This window comes from Acipenser ruthenus, chromosome 18, assembly GCF_902713425.1.
Source record: "Acipenser ruthenus chromosome 18, fAciRut3.2 maternal haplotype, whole genome shotgun sequence".
Taxonomy (NCBI): domain Eukaryota; kingdom Metazoa; phylum Chordata; class Actinopteri; order Acipenseriformes; family Acipenseridae; genus Acipenser; species Acipenser ruthenus.
The window spans coordinates 15,977,712-15,999,770 of NC_081206.1; the positions used below are offsets into that span (position 1 = coordinate 15,977,712).

The window sequence follows — 22,059 nt, forward strand, 5'->3', positions numbered from 1 at the left end:
TTCCCGTACCTTTGGGTTCTTCCCCTCTTTGGTCAGCAGTGCGCGCAGCCTTTCTTGTGATGGAGGAGCGATGAAGATAATGTATGGCTTGAGGTCCGAGCTGCGCAGAACCTTCAGAGACTGTTGAAAAATAAACAACGGCCAACAAAATCAAATAAGAGCAAAATCTAAACTAGCAGTGCACACATTGATGGGACTCGGCGCTTATTATTAATTTATTACACGGCACTGCAACATTTACTTTTAAAATATATACCATGAAGGGGATCGCAAGTGCCACTAGACTGAAAAGATTAATGCTGAAACTTAACGCTTCATCAGCAGAAAGGGGTTCAAATGCACCCCAATGTTTTTAAAATGAACATCTCTCAACTTTTTAGAGATCGCTTGCAGAATTTAAAATGAAAAAATAAGATTAACAATTTAAAAGCCCATTTAGTTTCACAGAAAAAAAAACGTAAATTAAATCAATTTCACTATTAACACGTTTCTCAATCGTGATTGAGAAATGTGTTAAACGTGTTAATACACGAATGGCTTAACAGGTATATGAAAATGCGTTTATTCAAAAAACTGTTTATTCAATACAGAAGTGTTTACATATTCATAAAACATAGTTTGGTATTTTTCTTTTGCTTTAAATGTAAATGCATGTGGGGTGCACTTGCACTCCTTTCCTCCTTTCATGTGAGCTCAATCATTGCCAAGACAGAGAATAGTAAATGCTTGTGCTTATGTGTGTACCTGTGTGTGCAGGTTCAGCAGGCAGATCTTGCTGGAGTTGATGACCTGGCGCACAGAGTCAGTGCTGGAGCCGTACAGGTTCTTCTCAAACTCTCCTGATTCAATGAACTTCCCCGCAGCCACGTCGGCTTCAAAGACCTGCCGTGAAACGAAATGATAATCCCGGCCATTGACTTCATTATCACGCCTGTTCCGTGTCGTATCTGAGAACACACAGAAAAACATTGCTTTGTTATTGATGGGCAGGCAGGAACCTTACCACACCACATGTACATATCTGCTAACTGCACACGTCTAGTGCTACTGCCATTCTTTTAATGCATGGACTAGCAGTCGCACAAGAGCCTTTTCCAAGCTGTCACAGCAAACTACCCTGTGAAAGACTCCAACTGCAGACACAAGAGCAAGAAATCACAAGCCTAATTTCCACCGCATTCACAGTTCAGGAGCACAGCAGTCTTACGTGGCACAGCAGCTGCAAACCGGTCGGCTTCGTTGCTCATCAGTCTTTGCCGGAGTTCGTTCTGGCCGCAGTTAGGAGGGCCAATGAGGGCTATCGGTCGTTTCCTATTGGCTGGCTGGTGATAGAGAGCCATCTCCTCATAAGTCAGGATCTCCTCATTGTCGAAATCTGGGAAAGACACAGTGAAAGTCAAATCGGGGGGGATCTAACATTGTTTCCACACAATGCTGTTGGTAAGCACTGACGTCATCTGGTCATCTCGTCATCTTGTTTTTATTTGATTTTTCAGTGAATAAAAACAAACCCCAAACCGAATATGGTAAATTTCCCTTTGTTGCAGGTAATGTGAAGGGAAGTCAGTTCTGGATTTAGATTTTGCTGCTCAGGTGTACATAACCACAAACAAGCTATATCACAGCAGCACAGGTGGAGCAGGGTACTGCATAGCAATATTAACAAATGTATTAGTGTCTTCATTTCCTCACAATGCACTGGAATACTGTATGATCTTACAAATGTGACTCAACACTTACCATCATTTTTATTGGCGTTGTACAAAACCTTTTTCCTTTTCTTTTTGTTCTTCTTCGCACACCATAGTTTACCTGTAGAGTTTAAAATGAGGGAAAATAAATATTGAGAGAATACTCTAAACCTCAGCACACATGCGCAAGTAACATCTTCATGAATTCCTCTAATTTCATTTACATCTCTATAGTACTATCATAGTCAACAAACAAAGAATTTTAAAACAATAATGTTTGTGACTTAGAGACCAACTAGCCCCTGTTGTGTTTACAAGAAACACACTACTTTACCTTTGTTGTATCCGGTGTTATATAATAATAATAATAATAAACTATTTTATATAGCACCTTTAAAAGCAACATCTCAAAGCACTTATAGAAACAAAACAGAAAATAAAAACGGTCATAAAAATGCCTTTCTATAAAAGTAGGTCTTTAAGCTAGATTTAAAAGCATTAAGAATGGCATAATCCCTGATCTCTTTAGGAATGGTGTTCCAAAGTTTTGGGGCATAACAAAAAGCCCTGTCGCCCATAGAATGTAGGTGAACAGAGGGAACACATAACAATCCAAGATCAGTTGAGCGAAGGTTGCGTGAAGGGGTGTAGAATGATAAGAGATCAAATAAAATACTGTGGAGCCAAACCATGTAAAGCCTTAAAAGTAAGAAGTAAAATTTTTAAATCAACACGAAACCTGACAGGCAACCATTGCAGGGACTCTAGAACAGGAGTGATATGATCCCCTGCCCGTGACCTTGTCGGGATAGGAGCTTTGTTCTGAACATGTTGTAATTTGGACAGTGTGCTTTTGGAGACGCCTGCAAGCAGAGCATTACAATAATCAATCCTCGAAAAAACAAATGCATGAACGAGCTTTTCAGCTACAGAAGCAGAAAGCATACGTCGCACCCTAGCGATGTTTCTAAGGTGGAAAAATGATGCCTTAACAGTATTCTGCACGAGGTTCAAAAGTAAATTCAGGATAAAAAATAACTCCCAAATTTCTCATAGCATAGTACCATCAACGGACAAGTTTACATCATTGCTTTTATGTAACTGGTCGGCAGTGCCTAGCAACATAGCCTCTGTCTTGTCACAGTTAAGATTCAGAAAGTTTTGTGACATCCAATTCTTAATATCAGAAATGCAATCAGCAAGCACAGAGGCAGCAACATCAACATCAGATTTAGTATGCAAATAAATTTGGGTGTCATCTGAATAAAAATGATAACTCAGGCCATGTAATCTTAGTATGTGACCAAGGGGAAACATGTAAATACTAAATAGTAGAGGGCCCAAAATTGAGCCTTGTAGGACACCAGATGTTACCAGCCCAACCTCAGAACTAAAACCGCCAAGAGAGACAAAGTGTTGACGCCCAGCAAGATAAGACTGAAACCATTTTAGTGCAATGCCAGAAATGCCAAACAAACTCTCTAACCTATCAAGTAGGATAGCATGATTTACAGTGTCGAATGCAGCACTAAGATTCAAAAGGTGTGGTCGGTATCGTAGCAATACACAATCCCAATTGTTTTGGTGTCTTTATTCACATATCAAATGGGTCATAAATAAGCTGAAAAACATTTCTCAACTTGTACTGCTCCACAGGAGAAAGAGAATCTCTTATATGAGCACAATAGTGCATCCATATCATACTCCCTCCTGCAATGCTGCTAGTCACCCGTTCCCTTTAGCCACCAGCACCAATGCAGGAGGGGAAGATATCTAAATACACTATGATGATCAAAGTAGAAGAACTATTTCTCCTAGCTAACACTCCCCAGTAAAACTTGAGTAAAGTGTTTCACACTGCAGGGAGTTCTGTAACCTTAAAAATCTAATGGAAAACGCACACGTTTTAGGGTTAAGGGGGTGTGCAAGACAGATTGATGGACGTCTCCACTGTAACCCCGTTACCAGGGATATGCACCCGCTGAGAGAAGAACTGGAACCAGCAACTTAATGCACTGGAGTTGATCGCTCCTCCGTCTACCTTACAAGCCTGGTTCAGGAGAATTCTCTGCATGTGGTCTTGCTGTTTATTCTGATCCTGGAACCAGACAGACAGATAAACACAAACAGTCACACGGCTCTTACCTGACTTCTCAGGTTCCTTGTCTTCCTCTATGGTTTGCTTCATGGCTTCTCTCTGCTGCTGGAAACTTTTCCCTGTGGAGATTCCAAACCAACACATACATTTTTCACAAATGCATATGGGCTTTTATAGGCTGTTCAAGAAATGTAAGACTGTGGGGCAGTCCATTCAAACTCACCAAAGGTAAGGTTCAAACGGCAGTATTGTAAAAATTAAAAACAACACGTCGTCCCTATTGCTACATAACGCTATATAAAATTTGTCATCCACTTAAAAAAGTTTAAAAGACTCTCTACCGCTCCCTGACTGTTTGAAATAGCTGACTGCAACTGCTTTTATGAAAATGATTATAAAAACCACAAACAAAAACTACAAACAAACCCGGAACGTGAATGGGAACACCGGCAGCATGGTTACGGCATGCACCCAGCTACAATAAACACCTCAGAAGTTAACCATTGCACTGGGCCAGTTTGTGTATCGAAATGGCTGGTTTGCAGCTGACCTGGAACCAGACCCGCGAGAGGCTGGTTGTCCTCGTCCCCGTCCCGGTAGGCCTGCCACCAGTTGGGGTCCTCCTGGCTGATGATGTGCAGGATGTCCCCTTTCTGGAAGGACAGCCCAAGCTCCCTGCACGGCACGTATGGGTCATCAGAGGGGTCATAGTCGAAATGAGCTTTGACGTGAACCTGCAGAGAGGGATGGAAACAACTCAGCTCTCTCTATTTGCTAGATTCTTGACTCTGTTCACTTCAGTGAAGTTAGGCGGTGCGGTTATCTGGGTGCAAACCAACTGCTCTGCTTGCTCAAATCCGACTGAAGCGCTAGAAGAGCGTTCGATTTGAACATGAACTCCAACACACATCTTTCTTAAAGTAGGAAGCAACACAGCTTTTACAGCAATCACAGTCCACACAGAAAAGTTATCAGTTGGCATTCCACTATGAACCTCAATATTAAAATCCATAATTTACTGGTGGACATGATAATAAATGTGATAAGCAACCAAACAATAAATAAGTCATCTATTCAGGAGTCATGCTATCCCTTAAAAAGAATACATTGCTCTCATGCATTTCTATACAGAGTAGATTAGAATGACAAAGTCCTCTTTCAAAACATATTTGCAAAAGCATATATGCACTGTAGTTGAATATATTAACCAGCTGGATGAACTCTACTGTTATGAACCAATATACAGAGAGGAGGGTCAACAATGGGAGCTGAACTAATCAGTGAATCCCAGATTGCTTTACAAAGACTCTTGTCTTAGGCTAGACAGGAGATACCTTGACTAATCAAATCCAGATTTCAGAAACTGGATACAGCTGTCCGGCACTGTGTTTAAAGTGCAGGTAATTGAAATACAGAACTGCTTTAAGCAACCTGTCAATACTGCATGCAGCTAGCTTGTGCCTAACTCCATTTCTTATGCAATACATTTCTTATCCAGACACAATTTTTGCGTCTGTGGGCAACACTGCACATTGTTTTCATTTATTATTATTATTATTATTATTATTTATTTCTTAGCAGACGCCCTTATCCAGGGCGACTTACAATCGTAAGCAAATACATTTCAAGTGTTACAATACAATACAATAAGAGCAAGAAATACAATAACTTTTCCCTGTTGTCTTGCTCCAATAATATATCTGGGGTGGGTATAAACTGAAGTGGCCATATTGTAATGACATTCACCAAAGCGCAACGAAACCCATGCAGGGTAACTTGTCTATAGGCGTGCCATTTAGATTTACTTGTTGTAAAACACTTACCACAGTCTCCCTGGCTGGAGGGGCTTTACTCTGCTGGCTGGGAATGAGAACGAAAGTCAGCGCGCCGTGCATGTCCGCCTGAGAAGAAAAGAAAGAAAGAAGTGACGATCTGTCCAGATGAAATGACTGCTCTTGTTTCCGGCGAGCAGATCTCTCACCAGTATGTCAAAGACCTCGTTGACGTCCTTCCCCCGGATCTCGATGCCGTTGATTTCCAAGACCTCATCTCCCTCGTGTAGCAGGCCGCTCTTCTCAGCTGCCCCTCCCTTCACTATCCGGCTGATGATCACAGAGTCCACGTCATTCCTCACCGTGGCTCCCTACACAGCACAAACAGGTAGTTTCAGTACTCTATCCAAACCAGATGAAAGAACAGCTGCTCTGGTGGCAGACACACCATTTGAAATTAAGATAATGCTCTGAATATTTCCTTCCATCATATATTTATATACCAACGTAATTTAATGATTGCGTTATATGATCTGTATATACATTTAAGCAATATAGCAAGACAGGGTGTGTGTCGTTTGGAATATTGCACGCCTGCTACGCTCCTGATGATGTCACTTTGGTTATTAACACACTCCGGTTAATATCAATCACTTTTATTAGTCATACAACTGCTTACCACTCCATGTTAATTCACTCTCTGGGGTAAAAAGCCTTTGCTTAGGGTGTTAACATGGAAGCAAGTTGCTGTGTTGTATTGAAATGTTCTGGATATGAAGTACAGTAGCACAATATAGCACACAGACACATTCAAAACAAACTGTAATAAAGAACACTATGCACTTTACAAACTGTATACATTGAGTTCCACAGAAAAAATGGCATATTTGTTTTTTATTCTGCCTTTTAATGTTATTCTGCCATTTTATTTAATGTACTGTATGTTTACTTACAATACCTCAATACCCATTCAAGCCTTCAATTTAATAAGCAACAATACTGTACTTCCCCCTGCCTTCATAAATCAGCAATACACCCCCACCCCCCCCCCATACAATTAAAGTCTCATTCAGACAAGCATGAAAATCCCCTATTAAGAGACGCACTCACCAGCGGTACATCGCGGGCCTTTTCAATGCGGACAATCTTCAGTGTCTCCCCTCCGTATCGAGTCATGGTCTCGTACGTGCAGTCCTGGGGCGTTTCTGCCGCTATCTGGGGCTGCATCTCCTGCTCAGCTACCCTGTCATGGGCCAGCATCAGCGCCTGGTGGATGAAAAACAGCCCTGTCTGTAATGAAGGAATTGCTTCGAGTGGCTGGTGAGAGGCAGAGAGTGCAATCACAGCTCGCCTGTGTTTACAGCACTCAGTTGTTTTCTGCTAAGTGCAGATTATTAAGCATCCCCTCCATTGCTTGTTTGGATGTTCATTAATGCAGGTGCAGATCAGCAGAACGAGATTGCGTCGAGGGTTTTTCAAAGTGAGTTCTGCCTTTAGTTAAAACTCAAACTCAATCAATCAAATCAGCAGCGATTAGTTTAATGGGCTTGGATACATTATGCAGGCTACACACAGGAGAAGCATGCCTGGCTTTGCACAGTTTTATTAATTTAATTCTAAAAATCAGCCACAGAGCCCTGCAAAATGTCATTTAGTAGGTTTTATCATTGTTGGTAACTGGATACCAGAAAAATACAAAATATTATAATAATTTTGTTTAAGTATTCACAGCACCAGGACATGACAAACACTGCTATTGGGAACAAATTTAATAACCATCCATTACACAGTATAGCTCCATCAAGCTGCTAGTTCTTTCCTTTGTTACTTGTATTAAATAAGTATGAATGTACCAGCAACATCTCCTTGAATTATAGCTGTAAAATGTAATAGAAAAAAAAAAAAAAAAAAAAACTGATCCCCCTCCAAAAATGTACCCAATAAAAACAGACCACACCGATGTAATACTTTTAACCAAACAGCAACTCTTACTTGCATGTATACTAACCTATAAAACCAGGTTCGCTAATGCAGTTCTCTCGATGCACATCACTGTTTTACGATGCTGTGTTGCACTGCAAAACCTGACCTGAACACCCCCTACCTGTGCCTACCTGCCTGTTGCCATTTAGTCTTGAGCCTCCCTCAAGCAGAGACGGATTACCGTGCCTCAATGTGTGCTGGTTTTGTGATACTCACTTCATTAAAAAAAAAAAAAAAAAACAAGAAACAACTTCGGAGGAGGAGCAGTAAAACTACCATTCTGAGTATGAATAACTGAGGCCCAAACTAGATCCATTTCACAGTGGAATTACATCACGTTGCCACAAGGGGGTGCCTTTTGTAAAGAGGTTCCTGTAAAGTTATTTGCAGTTATTTTTATGTAAAGGGGTTACAATGCTTTGAACACTCCATAGTGGATACTTATAACAATGAGCATGTTAATAACCCCCCCCCCCCCAGTATAAAGCTAATTCTAGCTCATGTGTACCAAGGGGGTTCCTCGACCCCTTGCTGTATGTCAGTCTGCCAGTGACTTGCATCAATTCCTCATTTTCCCTTGAACAAGCTTTACAATGATAGGAACGTTACTAGTCTAGTTTATTCCACATATTCGGTCAATGTTATTAAAATGATTATTAAAACGTACCTGAAGATGCGGTGTGGTTAGCAAAGCATTCAATTCTTGTCCATCCTTCTGCGGGCTTGTTCTAAATATGTTCTGAACCTGAGGTGAAAAATGACTGAAAATCAGCTTGCAATACTTAGATGTGTGCATTTTTGGAAAATAAAAACTGGTTATGAAATTTTAACAAACTTTTATACATTGGACTATATTCTTCAAGCTCTTTACTTCAAATCGTCATTAGCGCAATTTTGATCTGAAAGGAAAGAAACATCACCCAATAATAAGAAACAACTCAAGACTACTTACAAGTTTCTAAATTAAAAGTCTTGCTTGTTTATGGCTGTGTTTCTCCTTTCTGAAAAAAAATGTGCTCATGATGATTTAAAGTAAATGACTCGCAATGTAGCCCATTGTCTGTTAAAGTAAATTAGAGCCCATCCATCTGCAAAAACACAGTTGCAATCAACATGCCAAGGATAGTGTGTGACCATCAGTACAGACTTGCTGAAGAGAGCAGGGTTTTACAAAGAAGTCCAATGAAGTGAAAAAAACAAACACGAGTAGCCAATAGTCTCAGAAGACAATCTGTGGAAAGAATCCAAGGAAACCGACAATACAAGGCTGGGTGTCTGAAGGGATCACCATCACTTAGGCCAGTTATCCTCACCTGTGGCTCCTTCAATCCATTGTAGTCCAGAACCTGGACAGAGGGAAGGAGAAGCTCCTTCACACAGAGTGGTGATGGTATGGAATGGGCTCATGTTGTTAATTCTGAATCACCTGGATCCTTTAAGACCCAACTTGTTTTGAGACCAATCAGCTACATGGAACCGGATGAGCATGGATGGTCCAACTGGCCTCCTCTCGATCTTATGTTCCAACCATGCCCTTGATTACTGAATTGAGCAGTCCTGAGCCATCTCCCAAACAGATCTATATTGTTTAATAGTCATAAATGCTTAAGCAATTCCATATTTTCAATTCTTAGAGATTTTTTTTTTTTTTTTAAATGGGGCAGCTAAAATGCTTTATCAAAGTCTAATGTAAATATGGGCAAAACAGAGAAACAAAAATTCTGTTACTGTGGTAGTCAAAAGGTTAAGGAATCCTTGGAAACCCCCGACAATGGAGTTCTGGCAGGACTTTCCTAAACGTCAGTGGGCTCTCTGTGTGGTTATTGAAAAGGACCTTCTGTTAAGTTGGCTGTCCACGAGGGTTTTTGTGATAATATAATCCTCCATCGCCTTGGCCCATTAACTTCACTCCCACACTCAGGAATTTCAGCTTTTACCAACTTCACAATGGAGTAGCCAGGGACGGCTACACTTGCTGTCAGAATCATTACAGAGCAGCAGGAAAGCAGCATTCCGGAGTCTTTCTGAAGAGGAAGTAGAGCTGGGAGGCTGGGCGGCTCAGTAGAACAGGTTCTCTGAATCCAGCAAGTGTCAGAATTCAAAGGCATTTGCACTCTGGGGGCTGTGCTGATCCTGCTTTGTGAATACATCAGAGGGCTATAGCATTAATCCAACAAGAACTACAACTGTCACAAAGGACCAGGGTACATTTCTATCATGTTCCAATTTTTTTTGATCTGTTTACTATCCCCATTGATCTTCAGTCCTCCCAATTGGTAAGTGGGTGCAGTGGTGAGGCAACATTTGAATTGGGCATTTCACCAAAGTCTATTAAACTCTATTAGAGGGAAACGTGATGCACTCGATCAAGCGATAGTTGAGCGGAGTGCACTTGACATGTACAATGCTTATTAGCTACACTACATGGTAGGGTTTATTGTTTGGGAAAAAAACAAAAAACAAAAAAATGTATAACAAAGGATTAACTACCTAAAATATTAAATATTGTCAATGCCAGCAAAAGTACATAATAGATGCTAATGTTATGCACCGGTGTTATAGAGGATCACATCTGTGCTTTGATCATACAAACCTCTTGGGATAAATCTTGTGCATTGGCCGCCAGCGGGTAGGGAGGGCTGGCTTTGCTCATGTTGACTGCCACTGAATTATGCACCCTGAAGGCATTTTGAAAATCTGTATTTTGGACGAGCTGCAAGACGACAGAGATATCTTCCTGGCTCTGAGAGTCCACCAGACTATGCTGGATATGCTTCAGCGAAGACAGGAGGTCATCTAGCTCTGCAAGCAAATCAGAACATTCATTAGTACTGTTATCAGCAGCATCCGCAGCACATGTTTTTATTTATTATTTTTTTAAAAATCGAGTCATCATTGGTGCAGTATTTATATATATATATATATATATATATATATATATATATATATATATATATACACACACAGTACTGTGCAAAAGTTTTAGGCAGGTGTGAAAAAATGCTGTAAAGTAAGAATGCTTTCAAAAATAGACATGTTAATAGTTTATATTTATCAATTAACAAAATGCAAAAAGTGAGTGAACAGAAGAAAAATCTACATCAAATCAATATTTGGTGTGACCACCCTTTGCCTTCAAAACAGCATCAATTCTTCTAGGTACACTTGCACACAGTTTTTGAAGGAACTCGGCAGGTAGGTTGGCCCAAACATCTTGGAGAATTAACCACAGTTCTTCTGTGGATTTAGGCAGCCTCAGTTGCTTCTCTCTCTTCATGTAATCCCAGACAGACTCGATGATGTTGAGATCAGGGCTCTGTGGGGGCCATACCATCACTTCCAGGACTCCTTGTTCTTCTTTACGCTGAAGATACTTCTTAATGACTTGCGCTGTATGTTTGGGGTCGTTGTCATGCTGCAGAATAAATTTGGGGCCAATCAGATGCCTCCCTGATGGTATTGCATGATGGATAAGTATCTGCCTGTACTTCTCAGCATTGAGGAGACCATTAATTCTGACCAAATCCCCAACTCCATTTGCAGAAATGCAGCCCCAAACTTGCAAGGAACCTCCACCATGCTTCACTGTTGCCTGCAGACACTCATTCGTGTACCGCTCTCCAGCCCTTCGGCGAACAACCTGCCTTCTGCTACAGCCAAATATTTCAAATTTTGACTCACCAGTCCAGAGCACCTGCTGCCATTTTTCTGCACCCCAGTTCCTGTGTTTTCGTGCATAGTTGAGTCGCTTGGCCTTGTTTCCACGTCGGAGGTATGGCTTTTTGGCCGCAAGTCTTCCATGAATGCCACTTCTGACCAGACTTCTCCGGACAGTAGATGGGTGTACCAGGGTCCCACTGTTTTATGCCAATTCTGAGCTGATGGCACTGCTGGACATCTTCCGATTGCGAAGGGAAGTAAGCATGATGTGTCTTTCATCTGCTGCAGTAAGTTTCCTTGGCCGACCACTGCGTCTACGGTCCTCAACGTTGCCCGTTTCTTTGTGCTTCTTCAAAAGAGCTTGGACAGCACATCTGGAAACCCCTGTCTGCCTTGAAATTTCTGCCTGGGAGAGACCTTGCTGATGCAGCATAACTACCTTGTGTCTTGTTGCTGTGCTCAGTCTTGCCATGGTGTATGACTTCTGACAGTAAACTGTCTTCAGCAACCTCACCTTGTTAGCTGAGTTTGGCTGTTCCTCACCCAGTTTTATTCCTCCTACACAGCTGTTTCTGTTTCAGTTAATGATTGTGTTTCAACCTACATATTGAATTGATGATCATTAGCACCTGTTTGGTATAACTGTTTACTCATACACCTGACTATATGCCTACAAAATCCCTGACTTTGTGCAAGTGTACCTAGAAGAACTGATGCTGTTTTGAAGGCAAAGGGTGGTCACACCAAATATGGATTTGATTTAGATTTTTCTTCTGTTCACTCACTTTGCATTTAGTTAATTGATAAATATAATCTATTAACATGTCTATTTTTGAAAGCATTCTTACTTTACAGCATTTTTTCATGCCTGCCTAAAACTTTTGCACAGTACTGTGTATATATATATATATATATATATATATATATATATATATATATATATATATATATATTTCAATAAGATTTTGATCAACTAGCTAACACATACTAACTTACACACTCACAGTACAAGTTAGTTGTTGTTCCACTACAGTGTCTCTGCAAACTTCAAAAATCTAAGAATCAAAAATGCAGTCTCACCCTTTTGAAATGGCAAATTAGGATAAGTAGCTAGCTTCTCGGATTAAGAGAAAATGCATAAGTGCTGAAGTGCAACTGTACTGTACATCCATCAGTGCAATATTGTCCCCACACCGTCAAGCGAGTTAGTGAGCAGGACTGGGCAGTCGGAGCGCAGGGGAGGGTACTTTAGATGTCAAATGTGATGAAGTCTCTCTCAGGGGGAGTAAGTTGAAGCGAAACAGACGTGTAGTACAGAAAACAAGATACACACAAGCTTTGCAGAAACAGGGGAGTGTTGAAGGGGCTTTTACAAGATCTGATGCAAGAGCTATAAAACAGAGAGTAACAGTTCGAATCACAAGGTGTCGTCACTAAAGTTATAAAATACATTTCTTTATAACTAACATTTTCACCCCATCCCATTTTGGTTTAGACCATTTTACCTTTTAATATACTGCTGGAGCTTCTGTTTCAAATACATTTTCTTCACTTTAAAAAGATCTCTTGAAGGAATAAGAGCAGCCATTCCACCTGCACCTATTGGTATTCTCGGGGTTTCCTTTCTTTGCGTGACCCCTCAGAATTAGAACTAAACATGCAGTGCCATCCTGCTTCACTGAAACTATCTGACAGGTAAATTAATGACAAGAGTTTTAAAGATCCCCAAGAATCAGAAATTGAGCGTTAGGCTTGCATGATGAGCCTGTGCATATTTTTTTTTTGTACATCACTCTACGAGCATGCTTTTTTAAAACGGTAAAAATGCACCTCAGCTACTGGCACTCTGAATCTGGCAGTAATGGGTGGTGAAGCCCGATACGTCATGGCTGTCAGCGTCTGGGAACGGTTGTGCTCTGTTGTCAATATGCAGAGAGAAAACATTTCCGCTCCTTACAATTTAAGGTTAAACATCTATATTGGTATACTTATTTATGACAATGGTTAAGTTTAAACTGAAACTTTCAAAATCCCCAATTGTAATATACTATTCTGCCAGCTTTTTATCTTGTGAGATTCCTGCCTCTTGATCACGCTGCACAGTATGCAGTACACAGTACACACACCGCCAGCTTGTGAATAAGCACAGGACACACCGCAGATCACTGGATGGATAATCCGCAAGGTGTCTCCAAGTGGCCTTTTAGTGTGGCCATCTAGTATTTATACAACACCACTCGGTGTTTAGCAGGACATTTGAAACTGTTTATAAATCATGAATACCTATAGCGGTACTAAAAGAACTTCTTCAGTTACACACACATAGCATATTCAACAGTATAAAGATCTCTGTTTCAGGTTTATATATTGAACACTGTACTGGGAGAAACAGAATGTAAAGGTTGTTTCACTTATTGTAATAAAATAAGAGAAAAATTCATATACTGCAATGTGGATGAAAAAATATTTGGTAGAGGTGAATATGATGGGTAGTGTGGGTTAAAGCAAACCAGCTTTAGTTAACGTTGACAGTCAGAAGCTGTTTACTTAACAAAACTTTTTTTTTTTTGTTTATAAAAAACAATTCAGCATTTGGCTTGACTAGTTGTGCTCCCTCCGTCACGGACTCACCCAAGACCTTGGCCAGGTTGCTGGGCCCCTCGGGTACATATCCCTCGACAGGGTCGAAGGTGGGGTTGTCGATGCCGATCTTGGGGTTCTGGGACAGCTTCTTGAGCCTCATGGAGGCGTTGACGTCCAGCTCATGTTTGCGCTCCTCCTCCTCGCGCCTCCTCCGCATGTCTTCTTGCTGCTGGCGGATCCTCTCGAGCTGGGCGCTGCGCCTCACAGGCAGGGTCCTGCAGCCCAGCTCCCCTGGACAGTCCACCGCCATCTCGCGGTGCCGCGGGGGTTCGCTCAGCTCCACGTTCTTCACATCTGTGTTAGAGTCCTCGGTCATGTGCCCGTTCATGTGGGAGGTGGTCATGGCCGGGCCTTGCTCACTCCTCTCGGTTCTTCAATACACTCAGCTTGGAGATGCAACATCCATTCCTCTCAACAGCGTGCCGCTCTAGGGCCTTCTTTACATTGTCACTCGCCAAGACTGCTAGGGGGAGCACCGCATCCAAGACAGCTGCCTGAAAAGAGAGACAAGTCAGGTCTGGGATACCAGACTATCAAATATACCAATTACTAATTACAGTGGAACCAATTTATAGACATACATATATAGACACACACATACACAGACACACACACACAAAGTATAAAGGGCATTGGTGAAAAACTGACATGGAGGGAATGAAGGCAGGGATTTATAACTCCTGGCTTATATATGACCTTCTTTAACTGGGAATAAGGAACTGATTTTCCAGAAACATACGGACATCAGCTGGAACTACAGCCTGAAATACAACACTCACAATCACAGGGGAAGAGATCCCTGGCGACAGGGATATGGTGGAGGCGGTTGCCCATTCATATTTATGGAAAATCTGTTATTCAATTGTGAGAAAACTTGGCTTTAACATTACATACGTTATTTAACATTACTGACTGCCATTTTTTCACCTACACTGTTCTGTACATGCTGTTGATATTCTGTCCTATGGATACCTCGAATTAATTTGTAATGCACTCAGTTTAAAAGGACGCTAACAAAATGAAAACTATAAAAAGATAAATCTCCTTTCAATGACAAGTGCTATTTTTGTGTACATAAACATTCTTCATAATTTAAATTGTAGCTGTAATAAAACTAAATAGACAGATGCAGTTCCTTCCAATCATTTTTTATAGGCTACTACTGTATGGAACAAATACCGTAAGCTGTCAAGTAATGCTTATCAGAAAACAAACAAATTTTTTATTTTTTTCCTACAGTTGTTAAATATTTTAGGATGCCAAAATATGTACATATTACTTTCTACACCCTTGGTGATTCATGGTTTGTATGTCACAGTACTGGTGCACCAGAACCACAAGAGTCTCCCCTTAAGTGAGGCTACAGTCAATCAAAGCTCTGCTACACAAGCTATGAAACTCTTTCCTCATCAAGGCTTGTCAAAATATGACCTTGCTGTTTCACACTTCAGTAAAATGTCAAGTGCGCACTGCAAAACAAAACCTGCAGGTGAAGACAACTGATATTTAAACCTGCATGATGAGTTTTGCAAATGAGACAGGGTTCTCTTCTAGGAAATGTCTGGCACTGGTTGACAGTTTTCCATTTAAGATCACTTGTATTTGCTGTATGTAAAGCCCATGAAAAACAAGGCAGCCTTTAGGCAACCTATGAAGCAACTTCTTCTATCGTGACATTATGTGCTTTTCACCATGTTAATAGTGTATGCCATTTATTTATGATTATGTCTGAATCATGATACTTTCTTTACATGATATATTGTATAGTATAGTAATAGAGATATGTATAGTTTGTAAAGCACAACATAGCTCACTGTAGTTCACAAAGTGGTTCTTGAATAAAGAAGTGTGTTTTATAGTTGAATTAATACACTCTCTCCCCAACTGATTTAAATTTGTCTTTTAACAAAATAGGTAAATCATTAAAAATGATCATTTGATCTCACTATGCATCATAAAAGCAGCCCATCAGCACCATCACATGTATCGTGAGATCGTATAGCAGCCTGCATATTACAACATGCATTGTATTGTGACATTAGTGTATCGTTGCACCCCGACTCCAAAAAATCTTGATTTGAGCTGCTGAGGGAAATTTGCTTGAAAATGTCCCTGACAGGGTTGCTTGCAAATTTACCAGGAAAAGTTATTACATGCATGTTAGATACTCTCCAATTGTTGTGTTTTCCATTGGGAGTGTTGTGAAGGCCTTTAAGGTCTTTTGGTTTTGTGTACACTGTAATGTAGGTGCTGGGTTGAAGCGCTGGGCACGTATTTATTAAATAAATCAAACAAACAGAAACCAAAACACTTTCTTAAAACAAAAAGGCATGATGGCCAAAAAAAAATACATAAATATAAAAAAAAATAAACAAACATACCTACAAGTATCATGCTGGTTTACCTCCAAGCATGAGGAGCAATAGTTTACCTTTGTTATAGATCTCTGTCTCTCACTGCTCTTAACCCTCTCTCCCCTTATGAGCAGCAGATGTGTTTTTATATACATGGCCATCTCCAAATTGGTAATCAATTTGGGAGATGGCCAAATTCCGAACAAGTTTAGTGGGATGGGGCTTCAACCCCATCCACGCTGCCAAACAATGACAAAACAGTTTAACAAACACAATACATTTAAATAATAATAATAATAATAATAATAATAATAATAATAATAATAATAATAATAATAATAATAAATTACATAAACAATACAACTAAATACAGGGGTGGGCGTACCCTGTCACACTCATACATGTAATTTGATCACATCAGAACTTTTTGTTATATATGATGACAAAAGATCCACTTCTATCTTCTTATGTGGCAGTCTAGACTAGGGGCAAAACAAAGATCTACACAAAAAACTCTGATAAATGTTCAGTCCATCTTGGTATGGATACTGTTGTTGTGAAGTAGATCTTCATGAATTACATCCACTGTAGGTAAGTATGTAAGTGCAACACACATACTGTTGGGATTGACGAATACTGTATATGGACAGGTTCCTCCATGGATCTCCAGATTCTAATACTCAAATACTCAATAACTTGTGCTACAGCATGTCCTACCCAAGTTCCCTCAATTGTATACAAGCAATCTTCCAGTGACGTGATAATTAAAGCTTTAGAAAACGCGGATGCAGGAGCACTGCAGAGGCAATCAGCTTGCAGCTCCACAGCTAAACAAAGTCTGCTTTGTGATAAATCAGAGCGTCAAGGCGGCTAAAGGAGAAGAATGGCGTTCTCATACACCAAGGAAGAATATCTTTTTTTGCAAAATTGTACACCACTGTGCGAGACCCAGACAGCTTTAATAAATCACTAAACAAGACATTTTGTACTTGGTATACAAACTACTGCATATTCCAAACAGTAGGGAGGTAGTTCACAAACTCTGCAACACTGAAGAGCTGAGGCAGTATTGCGAGAGCAAACTCATACGTGCATTGAGGCGGATTTTTGTTTTCTAGGTTTGAGAATTCCGTGAAGGGGCAGCTACAGGAATGTGAAACTCTGACAAAATGCAGCCCACATGGTTGACTACTTCTGCTTTTAAATTAAACAAGACTGATGAGCAGCCTCAGCTTGTTTTTTTTAATGAAGTAAACAAAGAGACAAAGGGCTCATAAAGGCGACATTATCAGTTTGCATTTTGAAGAATAGGGTAACATTAGTTTATTGGATGGACTTTAAAGGGTCAAAATGGGACTTTCCTAGCAGTGGTTTAAAGGGGAGGAGAAAGACAGCACTCTATTGTCCCATTTATTTCCCAGGAAATAAAGTACATGTATAAAAGTAAGAAGGTTGTAGTGCTAAATAGAGTGCACAATGTGTACAGCAGATGAATTGTAAGAAACGTTTAGACTAAAGGAAAGCAAACATTTAAATCAAAACCAAAATTGACAAGCATTGCCTTTTATACAACAAGACCTCCAGCATTATGTAACGTTTTTTGTATACAGCACTACAGAATGGATACATTTGCATTTTCCTGCCCTCAATTTGGAATCTTGCATTTATTAAAAACAGCAGAAAGCTTGGGCAAATTGCACGATTCTAATTTACGCTGCACTGCTATGTACATGCTATGGAGCTTGATCCAAGGAATACATTTCTCTGAATTCCGCTTATTCATTTAGCTTTAAAACATACATCATGTTGTAGTGCAAACATCAATACCTTGGCAGGAATTAGATTTTTAATAATAATAAAAAAATAAAAACTGTATTCTCTGCCATCAAGACATCATCTAAAGAGTTAAAAAAAAAATAAATAAATAAAAAAAAAAAAATAAATAAATAAATAGGGGAACAATCATAGTTTATTGTTGCTTAGCAACACATACCAAGCCAATTGCTTAAGGCTGCAGAGACTAACCAACAGGCTGTAAATTAACAACTGCAGCACGGCTGTCTAGCGTTCCCCCAGCCTACAGCTGCGCATCATTAAAGCAGCCTGACATTTCTGTGTGGTTTACTGCCATCGGTGCAAATCAAAGGGTGGTTCCCATGAGACAGAGTGCAGGCTCCGATAACCCTCTGCCCCCAACACCCCGTTAACCATCACCACTCGAGCCTTCTCCACTCACGGTTGCCTGATCAGTGACCCACCCCTGGGAATCCGTTCCTTCTAGATGGATGACTTGCAATAAAAACAAAAAGGAAAAGGCTACACTAACAGGCAGACAAAATTATAGGTGACACAAGTGACCTCACTGCCTGGAAAGCTATGTTTGTCATTATCTCAGATGTGTCCTCACTTACATGCAATCCAATTGTATCTCCAAAAAAATAAGTACAGTCATAAGTATTGATTGGAGTTAATTTGAGGCTGCTTTTTTTTTTTTGTGTGCTTGTGAATTTAATGCCAAATAAAACATGAGAGGGACAATGGCACTGGCTAGTCAGGCAGGCACCATGGGAGCTTCCCCTCACAGCTCTGCAACAGAGACAGCCAGAGCATCTCAATCCTGACCTGCCATTCGGTCCTAGGACCTCCTCAAGCCGAGACTGAGGATTGTAATGTGGACAAATGTCCACTGGGGGCTTGATTGAAACCAACAAACTAATTTCACTGGTGACAACAGCTAGATTTGAACCCTGCTCTTCAGAGGTAAAAGGCTTAAAAAGGTGACAAACACAGCAACTCAATGACTTGTTACAGATTTTAAAGGGTTTATTCTTTAACCCTTTAAAGGATTAGGCATTTTTCAGTGGGATGCTCCCCCAGGACCAGGAATTTTTTGGCTGTATCTGACTCTTCCTATAAAATTGCACCAAAAATCAATTTTTTATAGTAACATCTTGGTATTGGTGCACACCTATATCATATAGCTGAATCACCGTCAGAAAATTCAGATTCACCAGAATCAGACGTCGGGTTTCTGCCAACAATGACTGAAAACACCTTTTGTTAAGCAAAGAGAAAAAAAAAGTGTGTCACTGTTAGTACTGCACACAGTATGTCACCTTTCAGTTCAATGTCCAATCGCTTTGTCCTAACCTGCACAGCTGTAATAGTCTGCTCTAAGAGATGTCTGGCACTATCCTGTATGTAGTCAGAGCTGTTCTCATCTCTCCCCCCACACCTTCCTCTTCTGCTCTTTCCAGAGAACAGCTGGGAAGCCTCATTTACAGGAGATTAGCATTCCACAGAGCTGCCCTCCGCATTGCCACGGCAACAGCTTTGTCAGCTAGTACGAGGTCCAGGCAAAAAAAAAAAAAGAAAAAAGCACTTCTAAAAGGTGCCTTACCCACAAACTCCACTTGCTCTCTCTTTCTCAGCTCTTCGCAGCTCCCAGCGGTCTCTTTCTCTCTCTCCCTAGTCTCGTTTCCTGGGCGATTCTGGCTCTGAAACAGGAAATCAAAGTAGCCGGTCACTCAACTGCGGGAGCATGAAGTGTCGTGCAGTCTTTTCACTCCGCAAGAACCAGGCTGCACCAAAGTCTTAGACAGCAGATGGCTGAAGCCCTGTGGCAAGTCGCTGTAATGATGCCAATAAACCCTGCACACAGAACGGCACTTAGAAACTATCTGCTCTACTTGTCAATAATGTGATAACCGTGAGGGCAGAGGGCAGAGGCGTGTGGGAAAAGAAAGCTCAAATACACTGCCCTCTCTCTAAAATAGTCTGCTTTTAAAAAGCAATGTCTGCCGCCTCAGAAACCAGCAATGGAGAGCAATCTGTAGAGCATTTTCAATAGGTGGGGTCAGTTGTTCTTGAACCATGTTAACATGGACAATTCCTGTCTGTCTGTTAAATATCCATTAACACTGACTTATTCAAAGCTGTAAATTAAAACCATGCTTTAAGTACTCAAACAGCGCTTGAGAGATTCTTTAGAATATTTTTTTGCCTTAATTCTTTCAGTGCCTTTGGTGACGTGTTGTTAAACTAGGTTGTACCACAAACTGCCTCTTTCTGGCCACGTGGGATTCTGATTGGGACATTGTATTCTTGAGATCATGTTGCATCAAATCAAGTTAAACAGAGCTGGGTTTAAAATAAACATGCTGAAGGGAATGCAAAGCTACATCCAAGAGTGTTTTTTCAGGACTGCATCAGAAAACTTAAGAAGCTATTTCTCATTCGGTTCCTGCCTGTCTACGTGCAGCAAACACTAGCCAATTGAGGGAGAGCAGGCAGCCAGCATGGTTGCTGGGTTACAGGGACACCCGGTCAGTATTGAAGCTGGACCCACATTGTCCTGCCAAACTAATTCAAGTCATTTGTCTCACTCCAAACTGCTTTTTAAAGACACAGGCTGCACTCGCGGGAATTACTGTGTACACATCCCCACTACAAGCTTCTTCAATTTAGCCTAGAATTCATTCTAAATGAATACCCTTTTCCCTGGTCTCTACAACACAAAAGGCACGAGCCCAACTGTACGCCTTCAGCAAGACTGAACGTTAAAAAAGGTGCTCAACTTATTTTCTCGCATTGTCCAAAAGTACTCTTGTGGAGTTTGTGTTGAGGTATCGTGAGAACGGCTCCAATCACAACAGCGATACAAGAATGGCAGTGCTTTCTGTACACTATATATACTTCATACTACCTGCTGTGGATTTGAGAAAACAAAACTAGTAGTCTCATCCAAGCTAGCACAGGTACATCTCAATAGTACGAGCACCAATACAAAGAGACCAGGTAAAAATCCAGTTAAACACAAGGGGGGTATAATAGTGTAAACCTACAATCAGAACAGTACTACAACACCTGTAATACGGGACATCCCTAAATGATGTATTTGACAAGCTCAAGAGTTCATTCCCTAATATCTATTTGAAAATGCTACAATTTCACAGTTGATGGGATATTGATTTATTTTACTGCGAGTGTTCTTTCCAGTCACCTCGCTGCCTTTAGGAGAAAATGTGCTACAGACTGGCCTCTGATTATTCATACGCGACTCTGAAGAGGACTGTGTGTTGCATTCTTGGGAATCTGGGCCCAGAAAACACAAGAGGGCCATTGTGTCTCGTCTCCCCCCCCCCCCCCCCGGACAATATCAGCAAACAAAGTGCTCCCTTCTGGGAAGCCCAGAGTCCAACATGCTACATCAAAGAGTCTGAATGTTGACTATGCTCCTATATCAGCTTTTAATTTTTAAAGATAGCAAGCAAACCATTTATATTTCGTACTCGCTAGACGGCTGCCCCTAGCACCAGGACACTTTTCTAGACCAGGGATGAGCATCTCCTGTCCTGGAGGGCCATCAATAGGTACTGTATAATAATATAACTACCTGGACCTGATTATTGTCAAAGCATTTTGTCAACTCTATTATGCGATTACAGGGACAGCAATAATGGCTAGAATTGTTCACTCTGTATCCCACATGAATGTCAATTGACATTTCAAGTGTGATACTAAAGTGATGACTCAATTTTCACACTCAAGTATGTTTAATTCAGGTTTACTAAAATCATATTATAAGCCTTAAAACAATCAATCAGATGGGGAAGTTATGTTAAATAAAACCATTGACTGGTCTTCACGCTCCCACAGAGCTTTAAAGCAATATTTTATACTATGTCATGCACATTATTAGCATTGCTTTTTGAACAGGTTTGCAATTTCATCTTCTGAAGTTTTGTATAGATATTTATCAGTGAAGTGCAGATTACTTGATCACTGTAAATCTCAGATTCAAAGGCTAATTACATAGATCTTTTTACAACTGAAATTGTTACAGGGATAAAAACACC

At 40.6% G+C, this 22,059-nt stretch overlaps 1 protein-coding gene across 5 annotated transcripts in view; it reads right to left on the reverse strand.

Annotated features, from left to right (window-relative positions):
- Nucleotides 1-22,059, reverse strand: part of LOC117421064 (protein PALS1-like) — a 49,359-nt gene that overhangs the window by 4,066 nt on the left and 23,234 nt on the right. For 3 of the 5 annotated variants that reach the window (XM_058991298.1, XM_058991297.1, XM_058991299.1), the window contains 13 exons: nucleotides 19,602-19,698; nucleotides 13,836-14,341; nucleotides 10,138-10,346; nucleotides 8,212-8,289; nucleotides 6,672-6,827; nucleotides 5,771-5,932; nucleotides 5,613-5,690; nucleotides 4,340-4,523; nucleotides 3,837-3,908; nucleotides 1,741-1,812; nucleotides 1,208-1,375; nucleotides 745-947; nucleotides 10-120 (listed from right to left, as the gene is read on the reverse strand). In XM_058991298.1, coding sequence (XP_058847281.1) covers nucleotides 10-120; nucleotides 745-947; nucleotides 1,208-1,375; nucleotides 1,741-1,812; nucleotides 3,837-3,908; nucleotides 4,340-4,523; nucleotides 5,613-5,690; nucleotides 5,771-5,932; nucleotides 6,672-6,827; nucleotides 8,212-8,289; nucleotides 10,138-10,346; nucleotides 13,836-14,190 — 1,848 coding nt within the window. In that variant the 5' untranslated portion in view covers nucleotides 14,191-14,341; nucleotides 19,602-19,698. The remainder of the gene's footprint in view (nucleotides 1-9; nucleotides 121-744; nucleotides 948-1,207; nucleotides 1,376-1,740; nucleotides 1,813-3,836; nucleotides 3,909-4,339; nucleotides 4,524-5,612; nucleotides 5,691-5,770; nucleotides 5,933-6,671; nucleotides 6,828-8,211; nucleotides 8,290-10,137; nucleotides 10,347-13,835; nucleotides 14,342-19,601; nucleotides 19,699-22,059) is intronic. The other 2 variants (XM_058991301.1, XM_058991300.1) reach the window with 1 other exon arrangement.